Source organism: Symphalangus syndactylus, chromosome 6 (assembly GCF_028878055.3).
Source record: "Symphalangus syndactylus isolate Jambi chromosome 6, NHGRI_mSymSyn1-v2.1_pri, whole genome shotgun sequence".
NCBI lineage: Eukaryota > Metazoa > Chordata > Mammalia > Primates > Hylobatidae > Symphalangus > Symphalangus syndactylus.
This window is the reverse complement of record NC_072428.2, coordinates 107,980,827-108,007,693: the sequence shown is the minus strand read 5'-3', so window position 1 is coordinate 108,007,693 and position 26,867 is coordinate 107,980,827. Positions and strand designations below refer to the sequence as shown.

General features: G+C 37.7%; 1 protein-coding gene across 5 annotated transcripts in view; it reads left to right on the top strand.

Moving 5' to 3' along the window:
• CTTNBP2 (cortactin binding protein 2) overlaps window positions 1–26,867 on the top strand; it is a 161,731-nt gene that overhangs the window by 58,862 nt on the left and 76,002 nt on the right. For 3 of the 5 annotated variants that reach the window (XM_055283787.2, XM_055283790.1, XM_055283791.2), the window contains exons 3-4: window positions 3,901–4,125; window positions 21,558–23,211. In XM_055283787.2, coding sequence (XP_055139762.1) covers window positions 3,901–4,125; window positions 21,558–23,211 — 1,879 coding nt within the window. Of the gene's footprint in view, window positions 1–3,900; window positions 4,126–21,557; window positions 23,212–26,867 lie in introns of those variants that run through there. The other 2 variants (XM_055283789.2, XM_055283792.2) reach the window with 2 other exon arrangements.

Below are 26,867 nucleotides of genomic sequence, written 5' to 3'. Positions count from 1 at the left end.
GACATTCATTTTGCTTGGTTTTCATGCTTTTAGGGACTTAAAAATGAAAGAATGAGATCAGGTTTTTTGTCTAAACTCAAGGTGTCTTAAGCAACAAATGATACTGCTTCATTTCTCTCATTTTGACAACTAAAGATATCAGCAACACAGTTGCATAGCTGGTTAGTAACAAATACAAAGCCACTGTTTTTACCCTTAAAGGAATCTAATGTACATATTTTATACTTCATAAAGGCTAACTAAATGTTAGTCCATATTTGTGAAGCAAATAAATTGGTGGTTTTAGGCTGGCACGGAGGCTTACTCCTGTAATCCCAGCACTTTGTGAGGCTGAGGCAGGAGGATTGCTTGAGCTTAGGAGTTCAAGATCAGCCTGAGCAACATAGTGACACTTCATCTCTACCAAATGTTTAAAACTTAGCTGGGCGTAGTGGTGCATGCCTATAGTCTCAGCTACTTGGGAAGCTGAGGTGTGAGAAGATCACGAAAGCCTGAGAATTCAAGGCTACAATGAGCCGTGATCACGCCACTGCACTCCAGCCTGGGTGGCAGAGCAAGACTCTATCTCAAAATAAATAGGCAGTTTTATGTTTATGAACCTGTACATGTATCATTATACAACATTTTCAGCAGAAAAAAATTCATCTGCATTTAACAATGTCACAATGTGACTCAGTTAAAACTAGTAATTTTAAAATAAAAACAAACACAACATACATATATAAAAAACTATTTCATACCAGTAAAAAAAAAAAAAAGAATTAAATGCTTTTTGACCATAAAATCTGTTGGGTAAAACTGGAACTAGGTCTGTGATATATGTATTTATCTCTTATACAAAAAATTAATTTTAATTTTAACCCAGTTGTCAAAAAGTTTACTCAGACTCAATAACCTGTGTGTTAAGAAATTGCTTGATTAGTGTTACAAGTACTGTACATCATAAAATATGTTGTGTGGGTGAGTAGACATCAGGTAATTACAATGGGTTGTTAACATGTCAGTTTCAGCAGATGACTCATCATAGTAAATATCAGATACTAAAGTGAGGACCAAGATGCAAATTTTCATAAGAAATATTTAAAAGCTAGTGTTGACTTTTAAACCTTTCATCCACATTGAGGATATAAAATAATGTAGTTTTTGGAGATTAAAGAAAGATTTCTGTCAGAGAGCATTTCTCTGCAGAGAATTGTGCTGTGAGTCCTGCCTCATCCAGTTGCTTCTCCCTTCATCTGAAGAGAAAAGGGGTTCAGAGAGACTTTTGAATGACGTAATAGGTTTTTCCTGCAGATCTTGGTGGGCTCAGTGGAGGTGGGGCTGAACAAGCAGTCATTCTGCGGACGTGAAGGAGAGATAGATGCGGGGATCATCTCGTAGAGACTCCCAGCTTTTGTTTAGATAAAGATCCATGAATGTTTCCTGTAGACCAAGTTGGGCCATGGTCTTGAAATGGTAGGAATGAGATTGATTCAGGTCCTGTTCAATAGGGAAGTCTGGAGAGAACGTGGGACCTCAGTTGTCAAAAGGTGGATTCCAAATGCTAATAAGGAGAGTTTGCAGGGCTGGGCTTCATGGGTGTGCAACCTGTGCAGTCACAAAGGCCATGCATTTAGAAGGGCCTCTTGTCTGGTTAAATGCTGTGCTGTTGCCATATTGAAATGCTTAGTAATTTTGAACAAAAAGCCCATGTCTTCATTTTGCAGTGGGTCCTGCAGATTATGTAGTTTGTCCTACATTTATGGCCTACATTGAAGAAACTGTAGATGAAGGGGTCCCAGCAGTGCAAAAGAGGGTGTTCCTCTAAGAAATCACCAAGCACTTCATGGGAAAAGAATAGACTTTAAATATTCTTCACACTGGGTTGGTAAAGCTAGCTGACCAACTGAACCAGTCAGGTATGGCATTCCTGCTCCCTTCACCTCTCCTTTATCAACTACCTCCACTCCTTTCCAACCCAGAGGTGACTAAAACAGCTTAGAAAGAGGAGGAGAAGGTTTTGGGAAAAGGAGAGAGGTTTTCGTATATACCTCTTTGCCAGGTGGTAAATGTTAGCCTGCAGCAGATGCTAGCTGAGGAAGGGAAGTTGCTGTACCACTGAATGAAGATGGACATTCTAATAATCAAATTGAGGCTGTTTTGACTCAAAGTGACTGTAGGTCTTTTATTAAATTAAAATGATTAGAAAAAACATAGAATTATCCAAGTGTTCATCCAGGGGTGGGAGAATAACTACTACACTGAATAAATATTAAGAAAAATGTGAAGGACAAAATGAAATTGCTTTTGAAATTGCATCTCTCAAGTGATACTTATTCAGTGTATTGATTACATAATTGAATTTAAAGAATCTAGAAACACCAAGTGCTTTTAACTCATAAGCCTTATCTTTTAAATTTAAAGTGGTCTTCTGAAAGCTAGCTTAAATTTAATGGTGAAATTGGACTTTTTGTAAATTTTATTTCTTAATCTAAGTTGATGATAAGGAAAGAAATGTTAGATTTTTCCCATTTGTCATTAGATTTGTGTTTATCTAGTTGTTGGCTTGCTGATAGTGGCCTAAAATGGAAAAAGTGTAGTTTTCCAATTCAGTTCCCTTTAAAGTATGGAACTGTATGGATTAATAATATTTCTTCAGAAAACATGTTCAATGTTTTGGACAAATAAGCTTGATTTATTATAACTTAATTTTTCTACTGGCAGTGACATAGATTTTTTTCATTCTAGTGGCTATTCCAAAATGACCTGAATTGGGAAAATGTTGCTAGTTTTTAATACATTTCTACTGCTATTTTCCATTTTTATGCAATGACTTTGTAGGCTAATTATAGAAAATCGCATTTGGTCCTCATTACCTGAGTGTGAAATAACTTTGTCGCTGATGGCCTGACATTTAGAGTATAATTAAGTTGCATACTTTCCTGGGATTCTGTGAACTATATTTTAATGCCCTTCAGTGAGAAAGAGATAGATGCCTTTTTAAGTTTTCTGAAGGCTGTTGTAGTTGGTCAAATTTTACAAACTATGAATATTGTGATTTATTTTTACATTAAAAATTTTATTTTTTTAATTAAAATTTTTACATTAAAAATTTCACAAAGATTTTCTTCTTATCAGACATCCATGTGATTTCCTTCTGGCTATAAAAAACTTATAGGGGATTTTTTGTATGCGTGATTTAACGTGATATTATTTTAAATGTAAGTTCTATCGATATAGAGATAATTTTATTTTTGAACTTTTGCTAAAAATTATTTTAATTGTCAATATTTCTGATTTTACATTAAATTAGAAAAGATAGGTGGGGCGTGGTGGCTCCCAGCACTTTGGGAGGCCGAGGCTGGGGGATTACTTTAGCCCAGGAGTTTGAGACCAGCCTGGACAACAAAGTGAGATCCCATCTTAATTAAAAAATAAAAAAAAAATAGCTTGGTGTGGTGGCATGCACCTATAGTTCCAGCTATAAGACAGGCTGAGGCAGGAGGATTGCTTGAGCCCAGGAGGTTGAGGCTGCAGTGAGCTGTGATTGTGCCACTGCATTCCAGCCTGGATGACAGAGCAAGACCCTGTTGGGTGGGGCAGGGGGTGGGGGTGTAAAAAAAGACTGCTGCTTAAATTCTGATCCTTGAGGAATAGGCATCATAGGAAATAACTATATTTGCATCATTTGCAATGTAAAATACAATATTCTTGAAGAAAATTTGAAAACAGATGGAATGGCATTCCAGGCTAGTGGAGACTGGGGGTCGCATTTGCCTCTCACTCACCACTGACATCATAAGCCATTACTCACAGCAGTTGGGAATACCATTTGGAAGTGTAATCACAAAACCTTCTTATAAATATCTTTCTGTATATTTTCATTTCTTTCTTCAATACGTTTCTCTAATTTTGTTCCAGGCTCGCAGGAGGGAGGTATTTATCCAGGAACGGTATGGGAGATTTAATCTAAATGACCCGTTCCTGGCACTCCAGAGAGACTATGAAGCAGGTGCTGGTGACAAAGAGAAGAAGCCAGTTTGTACCAACCCCCTCTCCATCCTTGAAGCAGTCATGGCCCACTGCAAGAAAATGCAAGAAAGGATGTCCGCACAGCTGGCTGCTGCTGAGAGCAGACAAAAGAAGGTATTGAGACGTTCAAATGGTCATTTTCCCCACAACATGGTGTCGAATGAGGAGATCATCTCCAAAGTTGTTTGTTCTTAAGTATTATATTTTCAGACAGGATTTCAATAAGTACTTAGAAGTGCAAGAGGCTGACAGATTCTTTAAGCCAATGTAACCTAGTGTTTAAAATGTAACTCAAAATAACACTAAACCATAAAGGAAGTATAACAGAAAAATTATGTTTCTGATAATGGTTACTTTGATACTTTCTTTAAAATCTCTCTCTATATATATGTTTTTGGACTTTCTAGTGCCTTCTAGAAAACATGCTTAGCTGCTAGGTAGGTTAATCCAGTGATGCAACCAGGACTCTCTGATCATATGGTAACATCCCAACTTACTTTATCCAGCTTCTGTCTAAAATAGTTATTTGCAATTACAAATTATTTTATTATTTCTTATTTTTGGTGGGGGGGGGGGAATGAAAATAACCTGAAGAAAATGGAATGCATGTTTGCGTGGTATATCCAGTCTCACAATGTGTCATCTTAAAGGCCTGGTTAGTGTCAGACTCACCTCTGGGGTGTGATAGCTGTGTCAGCTGCAGACCTCAAGCCTCCTGCTCACATGTGTTTCATTTAAACCAACCTCCTTCTCCTCTCCCCCTCCCCCACCATCACACACATATTCCTTTCACTTGAGTATCTGCTTCAAAGAGTACAAAGTTCAGTGAAAACTTGTGATGATCAGCCATAAGGAAATAGAAATTTAAATTTTGCCTTTCTAATATGCTGCCAAGACTATCGATGCCTTTTATTAGAAAAGAGAGTGAGAAAGCTAGAAGCTCATGCTGTGTGGTTTGATTAAAATTAAAACTAATATGTTCTCTCCACCATTATTTTTAAATCATAAATTAAAATGTTTTATTTGGCCTTTTCAGAGAACTTCTAATATCTCATATGTAACACCTAATTGATGGTTAACCTGAATGCACTATACTTATAAATATTTATGATACATATTGTCATTTCATGTGTGTCTTTTCCCTGAAATTTCATCTTTACATTAACATATAAATGTCAGTGTTCTGGTGTAGGTGCTGCATAAAAGGAAACATTTCTCTCAGTATGTTGCATGGTAGAAAACTAAAGCACTGAGTAAAAGAAAAATAGAAGGCCTTCCATAGATGTAAGGCAAAATCAGAATTTTACTCTGGACTCTACAAAGCCCTGCAGACAACCACTAAGATATCTGGAGGTTTTCAAAACTCCCCACAAACCACATACACAAGAGCCAGTGAGTTTCAGCTGATGTCACTGAAACTCATTTGTATTTCTTGGATGGGATACATTTCAGTTATGCCTGTAATGTGTCAAATGAGTTATTTCATAATGAATTATTTCTGCTGGACTTTATACTGTGTTATAAAAAAATTAAGAAAACATTTTGTTGTCATTGAATATATAAAAATACTTTCCTAAAATTTTACTTCTGTTCTGCCTTTAACAAAATTCATTTCTCTTTTAGGAGAAAAAAAAGAACACTTCTAGTTGGATCAAAGATTTTATTATCTAGCTGATTTTTTTTTAAATCAACTTGCATCCTGTTTGTTTCTGAATGACTGGGTCATTTCCAACCTGGCTGATAGTGAAAGGAAATTGTTTCTGTCCTATGGGTCCTGAGAGGCTAATATAAAATGAGCCAGTGGTGTGTCTCCCATGTATAATGGGAATACAGGAGTCCTTTATAGCCAAATTCATTGGCTGTGTAGTCTCAGTGAAGGGTTTCTCTGACAGGGAGTGCTACATTTTGTCCTTAAAAAATATAATATTTCAGTAGATTATAGTGTATGAGAAGAGTTATAATTTGTACTCTTACCCTGTGTCTTAAAAAGAAAATGCCGTATCAGCTGATGAAAGCAGAAACACCAAAGTCATCTCTTTAACAACAAAATTACCTGTCGCCTTTAGTCCTCTGAAAGCAAATATTTTAACCAAATGTCTTCAGTTCCCTCGCATGTAGAGTAAATTGCAGCTTTAGACATCTAAAAGCCATAAGGAAAAAAATCCATTATTTTGAATGAGTTCAGTTCTTTAAATCACTGCCAGACCAAATGTCTGGGAAAGCAAAGGCTCCATTATCTATGATTCAAGTATTTATTATCTCACATCGGGCATATCTCTTTGGTAATTCTAAGACACTTGGCCTGAGTGCTGCTCTGGTTTGCCTCTCAAGGCAGGAGAACAGGGTCCATGCTCATTCATGCGTTGGCTCCTGCTGCGACTACGAATAGGCGGGTTAACTGTTTGGTAATTTGTGTGCCAGGGAAATTTGGGCAAGAGTCAATTTGGCAAATGGACTGAGGCTGTAAAGCCACTTTGAATAATCTAATGAGTAATCATCATGGGGAACTTTGCCTCTTGTAATCCACTTCCCATTTTGAGCCAGTAACCCAGGATGGAATGACATTTGGAGGTTTTTTTTTTTAATCTTGTCTATCATCTTTTAATAGAATTTCCATTCTGATTTCTTTGAACAGTAGGGAGGAAATCTATATATTTTCAAACATTTTCTTCACATTCAGGAAGTATAAATTCTAGCCCTGAAGTAGGAAAGATCTTTTAATTTGATCAGAACTTTGAATGTGTGTAGCCAAAATAATAACCAGGAAATTCAGAGGGGGAACAATTCTTTTCACCAGTGAAAAAACTAAAAATAACTGTGTGTATTAGATACAGCTCCTTCTACGTGGCAGCTCAATATAAATAGGTGAATTGCATGGCAATAGATGCCTCAGACAGGATTCTTAGTTTTGAGCAGGTGAAGCCAATGTTCATTGAGAAGGCAGAAAGGGCATTTGTTGACTGGTTTATAGAAACAGTAGTTGGCTTACATCGTGGTTCAGCGTGGCTAGCAAAGCCTAGAGGACTAGCTCTTCCCAGCCAGCATCACAGACAAGTACCCTCTGCAGAGCTAGTCCGCAGCAGGAGATGCTTCTGCTGATGAGAAATGGATGCTGCAGCTTGCTTTACACCCTGTTGATGCCAGATAGCACCAGTGCCCTCACTGCTCCAGATCCTGAGTGGTCCCTCCCTAGGTCCTTCTTTTTTGTATCACTCATTTCCTATTTGAAGCCTAAGACAGGTGCATATCATTAGCCAAGCTTAGACTACACAGAAGACCAGGAAAACAACTACTGGACATATTTAGCTTCTATAGGGGAGAATCATAAAGTAGAGAATTCTCCTAACATAGGAAGGAGTTTCCAGTGCTAGACAACCGAAGAAATGGAAATGGGTCAGAAAAGAACAAAATATTTGTTTTGTTTCCTTGATTTCATATGCCCATTTCTTCTTACAATTGTACTTTATTCTTCCATTTTTATTCCATGTTCTGTACTTCATTATGTATTGCTTACCACATATATAAATGTATTTTCATTTTAAATTGCTTTTTAGGCTTTCATTCAGTAATAACATGGTAGAGAATCATACGTAATGAAATTATCAGAGGATTTAGGACATTTTGCACGTGAAAGATTATTTAGCTCATTCCTGAGTCTTTTTTGTTGCATTGTTACATTACAAAATGCATTTTGATTCCCCAGGAGCATTGCAGAGCCATTGTCAAGGGGGTGTTGGAGATTGAGATCTGTGGCTGAGTAGAAATTTCAAGGAGAGAGCAGTTTGCCTGATCCATGTAAATAGAAATGAGCCAGCCGGGCATGGTGGCTCACCCCTGTAATCCCAGCACTTTGGGAGGTCCAGGTGGGCGGATCACGAGGTCAGGAATTCAAGACCAGCCTGACCAACATGGTGAAACCCTGTCTCTACTAAAAATACAAAACTTAGTCGGGTGTGGTGGCATGCGCCTGTAATCCCAGCTACTCAGGAGGCTGAGGAAAGAGAATCACTTGACCCCGGGAGGCAGAGCTCGCAGTGAACTGAGATCGCACCATTGCACTCCAGCCTGGGCAACAGAGGGAAACTCTGTCAAAAAAAAAAGAAAAGAAAAGAAAGAAATGAGCCAAACCTCTGTTTCCAGGGCTTTCCTTCCCACTCGTGAAACTCTGGATTCTAGATTAAGAGGGTGGGGCAGATGAGAACTGTATAGCCCAGATCACTGAATGTTAGCCACAGCCCCTTTGAAATTAAAAATGAAAGGAAAAAAATGAAAACATCTCTTAATATATTTTTTTATTATGTATTTGTTTACCAGATTGAGCAGATGGGTTGGAATGCCCAGGGAGAGAAGTGGACAGGGATGCAATGAGCCTTAAAAGATTTTGGGAGAGCAATCAAGAGTATGGTTAAATGTCGTAAGAGTATTTTATGGTGTGGCAGATATGCACTCTGCTTTCTCAATTTATAGATGGCCATAATTGTTTTCCTCTCAGTTTTCCACTTTGAATTAGAACTAATTGCCTTTACATTGCTGCTTTGCTCCCGCCTACATAGTTTTCCCTTTCATTCTCTAGAACCATGTGCTTGGTGCCTCTTCATTCATAGCTTCCAGTTTGGGTGCTATTCTTGGAGCAGCCACCCACTTTCTCACTACCAGTGAAGCTGTGTTCATTCTTCTGAGCCCTTCCACACAATCCACTGCTTTTTGCAAAAGAGTTTGGTGTTACTGCTCCATGCAAAGTTTCCCTCAGCCCCTACTTGAAAGTGGTTCGAAGGAGATATAAATTCGACAGTAACATAACAAAGTCACCTGGAACTCCATAATTTATGTATACCGTGGTTCCTTTTTAACTTAGTATGTGGTCCTGCCATCTGATCATCTCTTTAAAATTTGTGTAGTCCTACAATCAAATAAGTGGAATTTATGGATTTTCATATCCTTTGTAGTTTCTAGTGTCGTTCCTTGTACACAATTTAGATATTTTCTCTTCAAAAGTTCTTTAAGACATTGCTTGTGATAATGTGTGAACAAATTAATACCAAGATGACTCAAATTTAAACAAGTGCACATTCACTGCTGTTATACTGACCTGAACAATTTTTAAAAAAATCTGTTACTGGAAACTACTTTATTGATGATAGGAAAAAATAGAGGAAAGAGTCAACGACTCTTGATGGTGATAGTGACAGGAGGTTTCAAAATTATATGATTAAATTCAGAGAGCTTAAGGGATTCCCCTGAGATGTAATGAGCTCACAGTGTATGCCATGTCCTATTAAATCAACTCATTTGATCCTTAGGATATTGTTATGACATACAGTAGAGGCTATTATTATTGCATTTTAAGCATAAGTAAATTAAGGTCACAGAGAAGTTGAACAGCTGTGCCTATTGGCTTGAAGACAAGCAGTCTGCCTTCAGAGTCCACATACTTAACTGCTGTGTGAGGGTGACTTTCCTATAGCCACTCGGTGGTAGAACTCAGATCTCCTGCTTCTCAGGCTTCCTATATGTACTGTATTTCTTCCTTATTGCTAGAAAAGTTGAAAATCCTTAATACTTTGGATTCTTTGTGATTTTTATGTCATTCCCTCAAGCCACTTAAGATTGAGAGACACAGATTTTAACACATGTATTCCCCCATAGCTCTACAATCAAGAGAATATCCCAAAGTTTAGAGGGAAAAAATGCCTATATGATATTGGATCAAAAGACCAGCTCTAAAACCCTTATTAAATGTATGATTGATCTAGTTCATGCTTCAAAAAGAGCTAAAAACATGAAGGTCGGGTATTCAAAAGACATTCAAAATGTATTAATAAAGATTGAAACAATCAAGAACAGAGGCCACAGAAAAGATTTTGCTTGAACAATGGGTCATTTTTCTACATATCATGGAGAATGAACATGCAGGAAATTTTTTATTTTAAGTTCCAGGGCACATGTGCAAGATGTGCAGGTTTGTCATATAGGTAAACATGTGCCATGGTTGTTTGCTGCACCTATCAACCCATCACATAGGCATTAAGCTCAGCCTGCATTAGCTATCCTTCCTGCTGCTCTACCCCCGCCATGCCCCAATGGGCCCCAGTGTGTGTTGTGCCCCTCCCTGTGTCTATGTGTTGACATTGTTCAGCTCCCACTTATAAGCGAGAATATGCAGTGTTTGGTTTTCTGTTCCTATGTTAGTTTGCTGAGAATAATAGCTTCCAGCTCCATCTATGTCCCTGCAAAGTATGTGATCTTGTTCCTTTGTATAACTTTATAGTATCCCATGGTGTATATGTACCACATTTTCTTTATCCAGTCTGTCACTGATGGGCATTTGGGTTGATTCCATGTCTTTGCTATTGTGAATAGTCATATATGAAATTTATAATAATGAGTTAGGACTTTTCAGTTGGATCACAGTTTGATCAGCTTTTTCATTTTTGGTAGAAATACCCTGTCTGTGATGTTGTGTTTTTCATAGTACATAAGATTCAAAAGGCATATGATCACCAGAAAAAAAAGTTTGTTATATACACTAGTGGTTTGAGATACTGGCTCATAACATTTATTAAAATTGAAGCCAGGCTTGGCTGGGTGCAGTGGCTCACACTTGTAATCCCAGCAGTTTGGGAGACTGAGGCAGGTGGATCACTTGAGATCAGGAGTTTGAGGCCAGCCTAGCCAACGTGGTGAAACCCCATCTCTACTAAAAATACAAAAATTAGCCAGGTATGGTCTCACATACCTGTAGTCCTAGCTACTCAGGAGACTGAGGCAAAAGAATCCCTTGAACCCAGGAGGCAGAGGTTGCAGTGAGCTGAGATCGCCCCACTACACTCCGGCCTGGGCAACAGCGAGACCCTATCTCATTCATTCATAAATAAATAAAGGCCAGGCTTTTGAACATCAAAAATCAGTTATTCAAATATTAATCTACCATATGAAATTATTAAAAATCATGTATCATGATTTACATATATTTACCTTTTTTTAATGACAAAATATAGTTTCTTCTTCAATGCCATTTGGTACCCATTTCTTCAAGAATATTATTGGCTCTCTTCTCCTCCCTGCGGTAGCCTTTTCTGGTTTTCTGGAGTAATGCTTTAACTCTGTAAGTCTCCTGGTGCATTCTTCTCTACAACCTGATTCTCACCCTCTCTTTACTTATGTCTCTTGATGGGTTCCAGACATACCTTTTTGGATGAGTCACAACTCCCTTAATACATAAAAAAGTCATTCTTCCTTGGTCTTTGTTTTTATTTTTAAACTTTATTTTGAAGCTTTTTAAAAAATAATTTCAATTTTATTTTAGATTTAGGGAGAACATGTGCAGGTTCATATTGGCATATTGTATGATGCTGAGGTTTGGGGTATGATTGATCCTGTCACCCAAGTAGTGAGCATAGTACCCAATAAGTAGTTTTTCAGTCCTTTCCTCTTTCCCCTCTTTTGGAGTCCTCATCATCTATTGTTCCTATCTTTTTATGTGTACCCAATGTTTAGCTTCCACTTACAAGTGAGAACTTGTGGTATTTGGTTTTCTGTTCTTGCATTAGTTCACTTAGAATAATGGCCTCCCTCTGCATCCATGCTGCTGCAAAAGACATGATTTCGTTCTTTTAGATGGCTGCATAATATTCCATGGTGTATATGTACCACATTTTCTTTATCCAGCTCACTGTTGATGGGCACCTAGGTTGATTCGTGTCTTTGCTAATTGTGAATAGTGCTGAGATAAACATAGGCATGCATGTGTCTTTTTGGCAGAACAATGTATTTTCCTTTGGGTATATACCCAGTAATGGGTTTGCTGGGTTGGATGGTATTTCTAAGTTCTTTGAGAAATCTCCAAACTGCTTTCCACAGTGGCTGAACTAATTTACATTTCTACTGACAGTGTGTAAGTGTCCTCTTTTCTCCACAGCCTCTTCAGCATCTATTATTTTTTGACTTTTTAGTAATAGCCATTCTGACTGGTGTGAAGTGGTATCTCATTGTGGTTTTGATTTGCATTTCTCTGATATTAGTGATATAGAGCATTGTTTCATGTTTGTTGACTACTCGTATATCTTCTTTTGAGAAATGTCTGTTCATGTCCTTTGCCCACCTTTTTAATTGGGTTATTTGCTTTTTGCTTGTTGATTTAAGTTATTTATAGATTCTGGATATTAGACCTTTGTCAGATGCATAGTTTATGAATATTTTCTCTTATTCTTTAGAGTGTTTACTCATTGAGTGTTTCTGTGGTCATGTAGAAGCTTTTTAGTTTAATTAGTTCCCGTTTAACAATTTGTATTTTTGTTGTGATTGCTTTCGAGGTCTTAGCCATAACTTTTTTTTTTATTTTATTTATTTTTTTTTTTTTGAGATGGAGTCTCACTCTGTTGCCCAGGCTGGAGTGCAGTGGCGCGATCTCGGCTCACTGCAAGCTCCGCCTCCTGGGTTCACGCCATTCTCCTGCCTCAGCCTCTCCGAGTAGCTGGGACTACAGGCGCCCGCCACCACGCCCGGCTCATTTTTTGTATTTTTAGTAGAGACGGGGTGTCACCGTGGTCTCGATCTCCTGACCTCATGATCCGCCCGCCTCGGCCTCCCAAAGTGCTGGGATTACAAGCGTGAGCCACCGCGCCTGGCCAACTTTTTTTTTTATTTTTGCCAATACTGAAGTCTAGAATGGTATTTCCTAGATTTTCTTCTAGGATTTTTATAGTTTGAGATGTTATGTTTAAATATTTTATCCATCTTGAGTTATTTTTTGTATATATTGAAAGGTGTGGATCCAGTTTTGCTCTTCTGCATAGGACTATTTTGAAGCTTTTAAAAGAAATCCTTCCTCATATTCAAGTGATTACCATATCTGTTTCTTATATAATTGTAATTTCCCTCTATTGTAGTGCCACTAACATTTTCCAGACTTTTAATTTTGATATAATTTGAACCTTACAGAAAAGTTGCAAGAATATTATGTTATCAGCATTCTTTACCCAGATTCACAGTTGTTTATATTTTATCTAATCTGCTTTATTTTTTCCTTCTTCTTTACACACATGCATGTGTGAGCACACACACACAGTTATTTTTTTCCAAACCATCAGAGAATAAAAGACATACGCTTTTTTACTCCTAAATATTTTGATGTATATTTACTAAGAATAGGGACAATCTCTTACATAATCACCATACAGTTTTTTAAAATTAGGAAATATATCATTGAGACAGCATTTTTTCTAATCCACATATTCATTTCCCACCAGTTGTTCCAATAATGGTCTTTGTAACAATTATTTTCCCAATTCAAGATCAGGCATTGCATTTAATTGTTATTTCTCTTTAGTCTCCTTTAAGCTGCAACAGTTGTTCAATCTTTCTTTGCTTTATTTACCTTGATATTTCTGAAGAGCATGGGCTAGGTATTTTGTAAAACGTCACTCAATTCAAGTTTGTCTAATGTTTCCTGATGATTTTATTCAGCTTTTGCATGTTTTCCTCACTGTTTAGTTGTTATTGTTCCTTTTGTGTTAGTAACTAATTTGTGGAAAAATATGTTGATATTCTTTAAATATCGTATTCATTAAATGTTCACCTGCTAGTTTTAGAATCCACTGGTGATTTTCCAACTCCATTATTCCTTCTGCATTTTTTATGTGGCATTCTACTGTAAGGAAAAGCTTTTCTTTCTCCCCTGTTTACTTGTTTATTACATCAGTGTGGAGTCATGGATGCCTATTTGATGAGTTCGAAACTTACCATCACTATCTGTCCCAGATTTGGCCACTGGGAGCCCTCTTAAGATGGCTCCTTCTATATATTCTCGTCATTTTTGAGCACTTTGCAGCAAGATACTCTAGGCTCATTTTGTGTTTTGTTTAACCCAATGCTTGGAATTAGGTATTTCTTCCAGGAGCACTGTTTCCTATTTAATGGGAGATGGTACTTAGCAACAAATCTGGAGCTAGAAAATTACATATATTTATCATATTCATATGTACACAAAACATAGCTATATCTTGTCTCTCTGTGTATCAAGCTGTCAGTATACTAACATTCCTGAATCTAATTCCAAGCCATAGAGTGTATGCCAGTCCTTTTTCTATTTATGACTCCTTTTTTCCACCAGTGAGAAACCCGATTTTCACTGTACTTCAGTATATGTACTCATTTACTGAAGCGTGGAACACACAAAGTAGTTTCAGAATTACTTACTCATACCGCTGTATAAGGCCAAAATGAAAACCTGGAATTCAAAATTAGTTTACAGATTCTTAAGGAAAAGTTTACAGGAAGTACAATTCACATATCTTAAGTCTAAAAATTAATGAGTTTTGAAAATGCGTACATCTGGGTAATCTGTGTATCCCCCACCCCACCAACAAGATGTAGACTATTTCCATCACTACATAAAAAGGTTCCTGCAGTACCTCCCCAATAAGTCCCTCCCCCAACTCAGGAAACTGCTGAGCACTATTCTGATTATTTCATCATGGATTAGTCTTACCTATATTAGAATTTTAGGTAAACAATGACTACTGTTTTAATAGCCTTAAATTCAGGAGCTGTTAGTCTTCCAGCTTTGTTTGCTTTATCTAAATTGTTTGGCTAGTCTAGATAGTTTGGACTTCCCTACAAAAAAAAGAAAAAAAATTAAAGACAGTTTTCCTTCTCCAAAAGTTTGCATGGATTGAAATTTCATTGAATCTATAGACTAATTTTGTGAGAACTGACATCTTAGTAAAATGGAGTCTTCCAACCCATGATTGTAGTACATTTCTCCATTCATTTAGATTTTTAATTTCTCTTAGCAACATTTGGCTTCTATCAGTGTAGTGGTCTTAGAAGTCGTTTGTTGCTGTTACTCTTATTTTTTATGCTATTGTAAATAGCATTATTTAAGAATTTCAAATGTTTGTTAATGTGCAGGTATTCAGTTGACTTTGTATGTTCACACTGTATTCTGTAATCTTGCTGTATTAAATAGTTCTAGCCATTATTTTGTATATTCATGATTTTCTAGGTTAAAAATATAAAACATACGATCTATAGAGAACATTTTACTTATTCTTTTCCAAATTATTTGCCTGCCTGCCTTTTTCTTCTTCCCCACCACTGCCCTGGAATTATTGCAGGGACTAGAATCTCCGGTGCAATGTTGAATAGAAGTAGTGAAAGTAGACTTTATTGTCTTTTTCTTAGGGAAAAAATATTTCATGTTTCATCATTAAGTACAATTTTAGCTGTGCTTTTCATAGATGCTCTTTATCTCATTTGAGGTTTCATTCTATTCTTTGTTGGAAGGTTTTTTTTTTTATCATGAATGGTTTTGATTTAAAAAACTAGTTTATTTGCATTTGACATAATCCTGGTGTTTCTCTTTTATCATTTAATGTAATGAGTTACACAGATTGATTTTCAAATATTAAAACAACTTAGACCCCTAAGGTAAATCTCACATGGTCACCTTTTTATTACTCTTTTTATATATTGGTGGATTTCATTTGCCTATATTTTGCTAAAGAGTTTTGTGTCTGTGTCCAAGAGAGATGTTCTTTCTGTAAATTTTAAAAAAAATTTGTTTTGTATAAAGGTAATTTTTTGTTCATAAAGTGAATTGGAAGTCTTTTCTATTTTCTGAAAGGGTATGTATAAGTTTGGCATCATTTTTTTTCTTTAATGTTTTCTAGAACATCAGTACAGCCTTATAAGCTAGGAGTTTTCTTTGGGAAGAAGTTTTTAATTGTGAATTTAGTTTCTCTTAAAAAAATGTAAAGCCATTCCAATTTTCTATGTCATTCTGTGTAATTTCTGAAAGTGTAGGTTTCAGAGGATTTTTTAATTTGTTGAACTTATTGGCACAAAGTTATCCTTTTAATATTTCTTTATTCTGTAGTGATATCCCCTCTTTCATTCCTGTTATTTGTAATTTGTGTTTTTCTCTATTTCTAAATCTGGTTTTCTACATATTTGGCAATATTATTAATCTTTTAGATGAGACACAATTTTTGGCTTTGTTAATTTCTGTATCATTTATTTCTTCTGTTTCATCAATTTCTTTGGTATTTGATTCCTTCTACTTTGGATTTACTTTGCCCATCTTTTCCTAGCTTCTTAAGGTGAAACTAGGATGATTGATTTGAGGCAGCTCTTCTAATGTAAACATGTAAAGCCATAAATTTCTCTCTGCCCTCAGCCTTAGCTGCTTTTAGATGCTCTGCTTTCACTGAGTCCCACAAATTTTGATACGCTGTGTTCTTGTATTCATTCAGCCCCAAATATATTCTAAATTACTTTGTGATTTCCTCTTAATCCTCTTTACTATTTAGCAATATATTGTTTTATTTTTGAATTTTGAGGTTTTCTTAATATCTTATGATTTATTTCCAGTTTAATTCTGCTTCAGTCAGAGAACACATGCTATAAGATTTTAGCCTTTTGAAATCTGTTGGTTTGGTAGTTTTCAATAGCTCAGCAAGTGCATTTGAAAAGAATATCTTTTGTAGTTTTGGTATATTCTACCCTATAAATATCAATGGCCAGGTGATTTTTATAGTGTTTTCAGATACACTATTTATATTCTTGCTGAGCTTTTTAATCTAGGTTTTTTAAGTGAGATATTGTTATTATTGTAGATTTGTCTATTTTTCCTGTATTTCTATCAGGTTCTGCTTTGTATATTTTAGAGAAAATTATCACCATTGCCATCATTTATGTTGCAGGTTCTCTGTACGTAGTATGTCTTTAATTTTTTGGCTGGTTTCAAGATTATTTGTCTTTGTTTTCAGCAGTTTTACTATGATGTGCCTAGGTATAAATTTCTTTATATTTTTCTGCTTTGAAATTGCTGAGCTTCCTGGATTTGTAAGTTTGCCTTTTTAATCAAATTTGTAAATTGGGGGCCATTTTTTCTTCCAAGATATTTTTCTTCTGCATTCTATCATTTTTCTCTTTTCAGAACTCCAGTTCATGGAATTTAAATCAGTTTATATTGCCCTAGACATAAATAAGATACTGTTCAATTTTTTTCAATCATGTTTTTCTATGCTCTTCGAATTGAATACTTTCTTTTGCTTTATTTTCAAATTATTCTTTTTCTTCTGCTCCCTCAAATCTGCTGTTAAGCCCATTCAGTGAACTTTTTGTCAGTTTAGATATTACACTTATCAGTTCTGTTTATACATTTGGTTCTTTTTTTATAGTTCCCATTTGTATGCCAGGATTCCCCTTCTCCTCATTTATTATGACCATATTTTCTTTGAAAATGGCTGCTTTAAAATCCTTGTCGCTAATTCCAGTGTGGATCTTCTTGGGCCAGTTTTTATTGATTACTTTTCTCTGGACTATGATTCACTCTTTCTTAATTTCATTGTCTAGTAATTTCTTATTGTATACTTGACACTGAGGATGATATGTTGCAGACTCTGGATTCTGTTACCTGCTGAAGAGTTGTACTTTGTTCTAGTAAGCAGTTAACCCAGTTAGATTCATATTCTGTCTCCTTGCAGTTGGCAACATGTGAGGTCTTTGCTCAGCTCTATCAGACATTCAGCAGCCACCTTCTGTCATTCTGTGGGGTCCACCCATGAATGTGTAATTCAAGGACCAAACAAGGATGCTGGTCAACCGTGGCAACCTCAGTTTCATCCTCTGACTCCTCAAGCCCATATCACTGGTGCATTGTACTTGAGCTTCAGCTGCCAGTGCTACCAGAATAGGGAATTGCCGCCAGCTGAGCAGCTACACGAAGGCAAATCTCATCCAATGTTATTGGCTCCTTTCTTACAGGAGGGTTTACTCCTCTCTCATTTCTACCTCTTTTATTGCTCTCAAGAGCCTTTAAATCACTATGTTTTATATGTTTTTCAAGGGGTTATAATTATTATCTGCAGGAGAATTAGTCTAATAACCATTGCTTCTCCATTACTGGTAGCAGAACTTTCTCTGATATATTTCATAATTGCTAAATTATAACCCCTATCTAACTGATAAAAACATTCATCTACATGTTTAATATGGTGTATTCTCTAGATTTTTGTATGCCTCTAGTGTGTTTTCAGAGGAAGAAATACAGTGCAAAATCACACACGCATTTTAAAGTAATACAAGTAGCTATTGTGTTATGAATTGAAAACTCATATTTTTTAGTGCTGGTCACTATGCTATGTGATTCACACGTGTTGTCTTATTTAAAACCATAAACTAACATAATTATTAGGATCATACAGAACCAATTTTTAGAGAACTTACCAAGGTCACATGCTAGTAAGTTTGGGATCAGAATTTAGTACTATATCTCTTATTCTCTTAAGTACACATAATTTGTCTCTGAGCTAAAATGGTCAAAGATTTTTTAATATAAAAATGTTTGTATACTGTGTTTATATACTGTGATTGGAAGGCTCCTGTAGAGGAAAAGGTGTTTAATATTTTAAAAAGAGCAACATAACAACTGATGGAGTGAGTCCCAGAGGTGACGGGAGAAAATGAAGTTAATTGCTGAAGGAAAGTCCCACACTGAGCAGATGGAAACCTTTCCCCTTTAGATTGAAGGAAAGGAAATATGGATTGGTGTTGCTATGAAAATGCTTAAAGGAGGAGACAGGATGAAGGGGGGAGTGAGTGAGTTTGAATGTTTTTGATAAAGGAGTCTGTAAAGAGAGACTAAGTCAGTTGAGTGGTCACTGGGTGAAGATTTGGAGAAAGGCAGAGGTTTGAAATATCCCCTGTACTAAATGGCAGAGGAAGCTAAATAAAGTTAAGTAGAGTGATTGATGGTTGGGAATCAGAGGTTGAGTTTGGAGCCGTGTGTTTATAGGTATATCAATTGTGAGGTTTCCTCTGTGCTCTGCTCTCTGTGGTAAACTTTTTTTTAAGACATGTATTAGTTTGAGATAGGATTTACAAAGCACAAGTGATGGAGGACAAAGACAGAAAAGACTTAGAGATGCTTTTACAATAGTATAGTTTTCTGTATAAATATTTGAGATTAGCTGAATTGCTCTCCACTTGGAACTCCTTCTCAATTTGATTCTGAAAGTTGATGATCCATAGTGCAGAATTACTGTGGACAAGATGTGAGATACGGTGAGAAAAACCTGAGACAGGTAGAACCCCGAGTGATTGCCATGACTGACACTCATTAGCTGGATGACATTAGGAAAAACACTAATATGGCCTCTAGTTACTGTTTTGTGAAATGAAGGTAGCTCTTAAAATTCTCTACCTTCAGAGGCAAATGATGAAATTTGTATTTTAATAGTAAGCGGAAAATTGGCCTAGTTTATGTTTTTCTTACATTGCTGTAAGAATTTTTTTTGTTGGGGTTAGTATAAAATACGATTTAAATTTTCTTAATAGTTCTGACTTTGCATATGCCTTCTAATACCAGTCTGTTATTTGGTGCATCTCAGAAGAGTTCAATGTGTTTTAGTTAATAATATGTCAAATTTGTGCAAGGCACCCACGTGAATAAGATATACATATAAAAACAGTATATGACAACACTATTGTTCCCCAATCTTACCTAATCTACTTATGAATTACTCCCAAAATTTTATCGAGTAGAATAAAGTATATGTGTAATTATGCTTGAGGAATAATCTATATTCCTGATCATCTATTTATGGGATACATCCCAATGCTATTTAGCAATTGTTTGTCAAAGCAGGAAGCATCCCAGAGTAAAGAAACACTATCTCTGACTATTAATTGTATAGCAAGCCATTTTCTCCTTTTGGTCCCATGACTGACCATGAGGGGAAAGGAGTCGTGGATTTTTGTAACAGGGTAAGAAACAGGAACATTCTCAGGACTTACAGATCATGAGAGTATCTTCCTCTGTTATTGATGACAAAAATTTGACTCAAATAAGTAGTGACTCTCTTGAGAGGATATTTGTGTTTAACATCTAGTGGAGAAAACAAGTCCTGTCCACATCTTTATAATCAGGTAGATCTACTTTAACCTTTAGGAACCACAAGGCCCATTACAGACCACCAGTTGAACATTTCACTAGTTGGGGAAGTGAGGCGTGTGGTCCAACCTGGCTTTTGTATCCCAGCTTGGGGTGTGTCCTTTGTCCTTCATGAGCCCCTTGCGACAGATGCTCTCCTGGACAGAAGTGAAAAATTTGCAGGAACACGTTAGACTAGTGCCGCTGTGAGGCTGCCCATGTAGCCAGAAAGCCCATCAGTAACGGAAGTTGATTGTTATCAATGGAACTATGTTAATTTCAGCTCATTCATTCAGTATACAATTTATTAAGCACCACTGTGTGCCAGCCACTGTTCTAGGTCTTAAGGACACAGTCCCTGCCCTCAGTAAAGTCACATTTGGGGTGAGGGGGGTGCAGGCAGGTAGTGAACAAAGGTTGATAAACACAAGGGTGGGAGTTTATCAACTGTTATTTCTCACAGGGTGGTGAGGGAAGGCCTCATTGTAAAGGTGACAGCTGAGCAGAAGTCTGGAAGAAATGAACAAGCCAACCTCTTGTGCTATTGGGAGCTTTTGTGTATATTAGAAAGCCCCATCTGGAGAAAGAAAGGCTTTGAAAGCTCCCTGTCTAGGCTGATCAGTTAGAAAAATGATTTCATTCTGGAAAGCACCAATCCTAAGGGCCTGTGTCTTGGTGAACAGACAGTGCCTTTCTGTGAAGGAAAAGGCACCCCTGTCTTCATGCCTGGGCAGGCAGCTGGGTGAGTAGGGAAATCCAAGGAAGGGAGAGAGGTCTAGAGTTTTGCTCTTACTCACCCTCCCACAGGTCACTCTTGTGCCATGCACATGTGGCTTACTGTGGGAGCGCTACGGGAAGGTGTGTGGTGGGAATCCCATGCAGAGAGAACAGCAAGGACAAAGACCCCAAGGCAGGACCGTGTTTAGGAAACTCCGGGCATCCAGTGAAGCTAAGGGAGTAAGCAGGATCAAAGTAGGAGACAAGGTCAGGCTCCGGGTTCACTGACACCAAATGTAGTTCTAATAAGATTGTTCTTTAGCTCTTTAGAGTTTTCAAAGAACTTTCATATATAATTTTATATGATTTCCGCAACAACTCATCATAGGAAGCTCAAAGAAGTTGCATTACTGAGATAGGTAATACAATTAGCAAACATGGGGGCTTATAATTTAACTGAAGTCCTCGGTTTTCAGTACTTTTCATGATACTTTACCTCCGAGATTAATAATTTTAAAGCATTAAACCTTTTTTAAAAATATCACCAATTCCATCACAGAGCTGTGTTTTTACAAAAATAGACCTTTCTGATCCCTGTGCTGTGATTTAAAGCATCTGGTTATTGTTCTCTTTTTCTGTAGTTAACTTCAATAGACTTTAAAAATTCTCTATTGTTGTAATTTAGATGTCTTTATAAAGCCATTTATGTCTATTTTCTCATTTTAATGGGTCTTTAAAATATTTCTTATCACAACACTTTTTGAAAATGTGGCGTTTTTGCTAACCCAAATTATGTAATTGTTAGAAAATTAATAAAACTCACAAAAAGCATTGCCTTGGTGTAAAGAAAATTCTGTGTATTAATCAGGGTTTTCCTGTGAATTTCTTTCAGCTGGAAATGGAGAAGCTTCAGCTACAAGCCCTTGAGCAAGAGCACAAGAAGCTGGCTGCCCGCCTTGAGGAAGAGCGCGGCAAGAACAAGCAGGTGGTCCTGATGCTCGTCAAAGAGTGCAAGCAGCTCTCAGGCAAAGTCATAGAGGAGGCCCAGAAGCTCGAAGACGTAATGGCCAAACTGGAAGAGGAAAAGAAAAAGACGAATGAATTAGAAGAGGAACTCTCCACTGAGAAACGAAGAAGCACAGAAATGGAAGCTCAGATGGAAAAACAACTCTCTGAGTTTGACACCGAGCGGGAACAGCTTCGTGCCAAGCTGAACCGGGAAGAAGCACACACCACTGACCTCAAAGAGGAGATAGACAAGATGAAGAAAATGATTGAGCAACTGAAAAGGGGAAGTGACAGCAAACCAAGCCTCTCTCTTCCACGGAAGACAAAAGATAGGTGTTTGGTTTCCATATCTGTGGGAACAGAAGGAACTGTGACAAGGTCTGTTGCATGCCAGACAGACCTAGTGACAGAAAGTGCTGACCACATGAAAAAGTTGCCTTTAACCATGCCTGTAAAACCTTCCACAGGGAGTCCCCTAGTTTCTGCAAATGCAAAAGGGAGCGTGTGCACCAGTGCCACAATGGCCAGACCAGGTATTGACAGGCAGGCTTCCCATGGTGACTTGATTGGCGCTTCTGTACCCGCTTTCCCACCTCCAAGTGCAAACAGAATTGAGGAAAATGGACCAAGCACTGGGTCAACACCAGATCCAACCAGTAGCACACCCCCACTTCCCAGTAACGCTGCCCCTCCCACCGCTCAAACACCAGGCATAGCTCCTCAGAACTCGCAAGCTCCACCTATTCACAGTTTACATTCACCATGTGCCAATGCCTCTTTGCATCCAGGTCTAAACCCACGAATCCAAGCAGCTAGATTTAGATTTCAGGGCAATGCTAACGACCCAGACCAAAACGGAAATACTACCCAAAGTCCTCCATCAAGAGATGTCTCGCCTACAAGTCGTGACAACCTAGTGGCCAAACAACTAGCTAGGAATACTGTGACCCAAGCACTGTCAAGATTTACAAGCCCTCAAGCAGGTGCTCCCTCAAGGCCTGGAGCACCCCCAACAGGGGATGTTGGCACCCACCCTCCAGTCGGTCGGACCAGTTTAAAGACTCATGGTGTAGCACGAGTTGACAGAGGAAATCCTCCTCCTATCCCTCCAAAAAAGCCAGGGCTCTCCCAAACTCCTTCTCCACCACACCCCCAACTCAAGGTTATTATAGACAGCAGCAGGGCCTCAAACACAGGGGCCAAAGTTGATAACAAAACTGTGGCTTCGCCTCCTTCCAGTTTGCCACAAGGGAACAGGGTGATCAATGAGGAGAACCTTCCTAAATCATCCTCCCCTCAGCTGCCACCAAAACCATCCATAGATTTAACTGTGGCACCTGCAGGCTGTGCTGTTTCAGCCCTGGCCACGTCTCAGGTGGGTGCCTGGCCTGCTGCAACCCCCGGACTGAACCAACCTGCATGTTCAGACAGTTCCCTTGTCATTCCTACCACCATTGCCTTTTGCTCTTCCATAAACCCCGTTAGTGCCTCATCCTGTAGACCAGGTGCCTCAGACAGCCTCCTGGTAACAGCATCAGGTAAAGGGATTGAAATGTTATACCCTTTTTTAAAGAATATGGCCTCTCTTCTCACTTGCCTTGATTTTCTTCACATTGCCTTGAAGCTTTTTTTTTAAATTTGATGCTTCCCCCCACCCTCATTTCTTTTCTTTCTCTCTCTTTTTTTGTATTTTTTTGTAAAGGCTCCAGGGTATGGTGATTCATCTTGCTATATGAATTGCGGTTTCACTATGCTAAGTGCTTTCTTCTTTTACAATAACCTGAAAGTAGTGGCTTAAAGCCCATGGAGACCATTAATTTAGAGAGACTAAAATATTTACATGGGAGAAAAGAGTATTCCTTCTTATTAAATATTTATCTCGCAAGACCTCAGTGGGTCATCACCAGACAGTACGTGTTTAATTCTGTTCCTTCTGAGATGACATTTTTAAAGGCGTTTCAAGTAATTATTAACACGATGTCGGATTACCAAATTGACTAGATTTGTTCTGTAATTGGTATATTTTAAGTTCTAATATCAGTTTGGTGTTTTGGTTTTTTTTTTTTTTTTTTTTACCTTCAGAAATGGAGTGTGAATATTTATAAATCTGTTCTAAGTTTAGTTTATTTCAAAAGCCATGTACCCTATTTAGTGCTGCCGTCTTCCAACACTTGGGCACAGATGGTTAACATAGCATGTGGGCTATGTCACAGAAGGTTTCCACTGCAGGTGTGGCTTATGAAGTCACTGAATCTGGGACTCTTGAACAAAGAAGAGGTGGATTTTTCCCTTTTGTTATGCAGTTCTAGAGAAAGCATTGCTTTTTATTGACATGACTGGATTAGTTATTTACTAAGCAAATGTGGCTCTAAAGTGATGTTACCAAAAATACATACTTGTAAATGGCAGAGACTAGATTCCAAACACATCTGACTAACTGCAAAGTCCATGCTGTTTTCAGTTCCCAATTTTATCCCTCAAAATGTGGATGACAAAGTTCTGTTGACGCTTTGGGGAAGTCTCTCCTGCTATGGGATCTTAGTGGTTGGTGGAGATTGTTGGTTCTAATGGGAGGGAACTTTTATAATTACAGGAAGGTTTGAATAGTTGTTATATTTAATACTTTGAGGGGAGAGAGAGGCAAATAGCATCATATTTGCTAATTATCAGGTGATGACAGCAGTACACTAGGATTTATTTGTCCAATTATAAGCTATCAACTTGAAATTAAGGTCTTTGAGAGGCTTTATCCATATTTTGAGGGGCGAAATAGGGAATTGGAAGCAGCATGGACTTTGAAGTTAGATCTATGTTGAAATTTAGTCTCTGCCATTTACAATTGTGCATTTTTGGTGACTTCTTATGCTACTCATATGGGGGAGGGTGGCTGTTAGGAGGATCAGATCCTATAACCTGTCAGCTTGGTATTGAGCTTAGAATTGCATGAGTAATCAATAAATAGAGGTGATATTACTGCTTCAATGATATTGTTGTTTACAGTATTTTTGAGAATTTGCTATGGAATTGACTTTAGTATTATTTTGAGATGTTTTTGCAGGCATTCAGCATTCTATATTTTTGATCCAAAATGGCATTACTGAGTTGAACAGCTCTTCTCGTGGCCTAAAATAATTTTGGCTGTTTCTTACAAATTAAATCCACCCTCAGAGAGGAATTTTGCTATTCAGGAGAATAGAGAATGTACTATAAGATCTTTGGGCAGTCACAAAACACAAGTTCCAGAAATGTGTGGAGCAGTGGCAGTGCTATTGCCATAAATGCATAGACTGTAAAGTAGAAAACACTTCCTAGGATATAGAAGTTTTGTCACTTAAAAAAAATACAAAGCCATCTTTGAGACCTTGAGGCTTTGCCACTTGTCGCCTTGGTCATTACTGTGGTCCAGGGTTTAGCTGCACGTGCCCTTTGGTTTCAGCAGAGAAGCTTTAAAACCAGGATCTATAACTGAGTAACATTTTGTCAACAGGATTGAAAAGTTAACGGATTAAAATCTGTTAACTTTTAAAGACAGAGATTTACTAATCTATTATCTATTCACCAGGATGTCCTGCCCTAGGATTCAGTAAAATTTTAGATAAAAGAGCTATAACTCCTCTGAAAAATGCCCTTCACTTATGTCTGGAGAGCAAAAGACAATATAGACCAGAGATCAAAAAAATACCAGCCACTGAAGATACAGAAAACAGATTCCTTATTTTCTACTCTCTGACTTTTGCAATTTTGCCAAAGTATTTTATTTATTTATTCCTCTCAGAACTGCAGAATTACTTTTGGTAGAATAACTGGTTTCTGTGTCATTTGCTTATAAGATGTGGCGTATTAAGGGAGAATGGAGGCGCTGGAGGCCTTGAGTCATTCAGCAAGTGTTTACTGAGCACCTAGACTGGGAAATGGAAGTGTGATAACACTTACACAATGGGGGTGTACAACTCTACAACTCAACTATAAATGTAGGTCAGCTGATCTTTCCAAATAAGTTAGAGGATTTCAACTCTGTTTTGCATTTAGATTGCCCCTATTTTCACCACTATGACCATTGCAACTAAGAAACACCAGAGCTGCCTCCACCCTGCTTACTAACCTGTCTGTGCCTGGTTGAGCTTGTGCCTCTCCAGGTCATGAGCCCTCTGAAGGGGATTAACCTTCCAAACAGCCACTGATTCCGTTGTGATTCCCCAAAGCAAGGCACAGGGACAACGCATATCTGTCAAATACCTGGCAGGTGTCTCTTCCAATTTCAGTGATCAAACAAGCACTGAACTAAGTATAGTAAGGCAGGATTAGTCCATTTCTGCCCCTTTCTAAGTATCACCCTAGAGAGCTAATTCCCTCTGAGCCATTAGCTTTTTCATTTAAAAACAAAAGCATTGCTGGCTGCAGTGCTCATACCTGTAATCCAAGCACATTGGGAGGCCAAGGCAGGAGGATCACTTGTGCCCAGGCGTTCAAGACCAGCTGGGGCAACATGGCGAAATCCCATCTTTACAAAAAATATAAAAATTAGCTGGCATGGTAGTGTGTGCCTGTGATCCCAGCTACTCAGGAGGCTGAAGTGGGAAGATCACTTGAATTCGGGAAGTCAAGGCTACAGTGAGCCATAATCATGCCACTGTGCACCAGCCTGGGTGACACAGTGAGACCATGTCTCAAAACATTGAACCAAAATTATATAATAATATTCCCAAACAAAAAAAGATTTAAACTTGCCTGATAAATTTTCAAACTACCTCTACCTCGGAGAACTACTGGTCCATGATCTTTCCAACTCTGGTATTCTGTGTTTCCATGTCAGCTTCTATCTATAAAAATTATGACTAAGTTAGAGCCCCAAAGAAAATTGGAATGACAGAAGTTACCCTTTTAATGAATTGTAGTATAAATTACCCAAACTCTATTTGGCAACCTTTATAGCCAAATGTTAAATTTTTAAATAACATTCTTAATTCTAAATGAACTAGAATTTCTTGTTCCTCCTGAACTTGCCAGATAAACACATTTCAAATGTCAGATGAACGGAAGCCTAAACCAGAAATCACTCCAGGCAACTGAGTTTCCATACCCTTGGAAATTGTTTTTTCTGTTTTTTCTTTTTTTATTTGATACATTTGATTTAATTTGGTTTACACCTTTTCCCTATTGAAACATATCTTTTAAAAATTATCCTCCATGTATG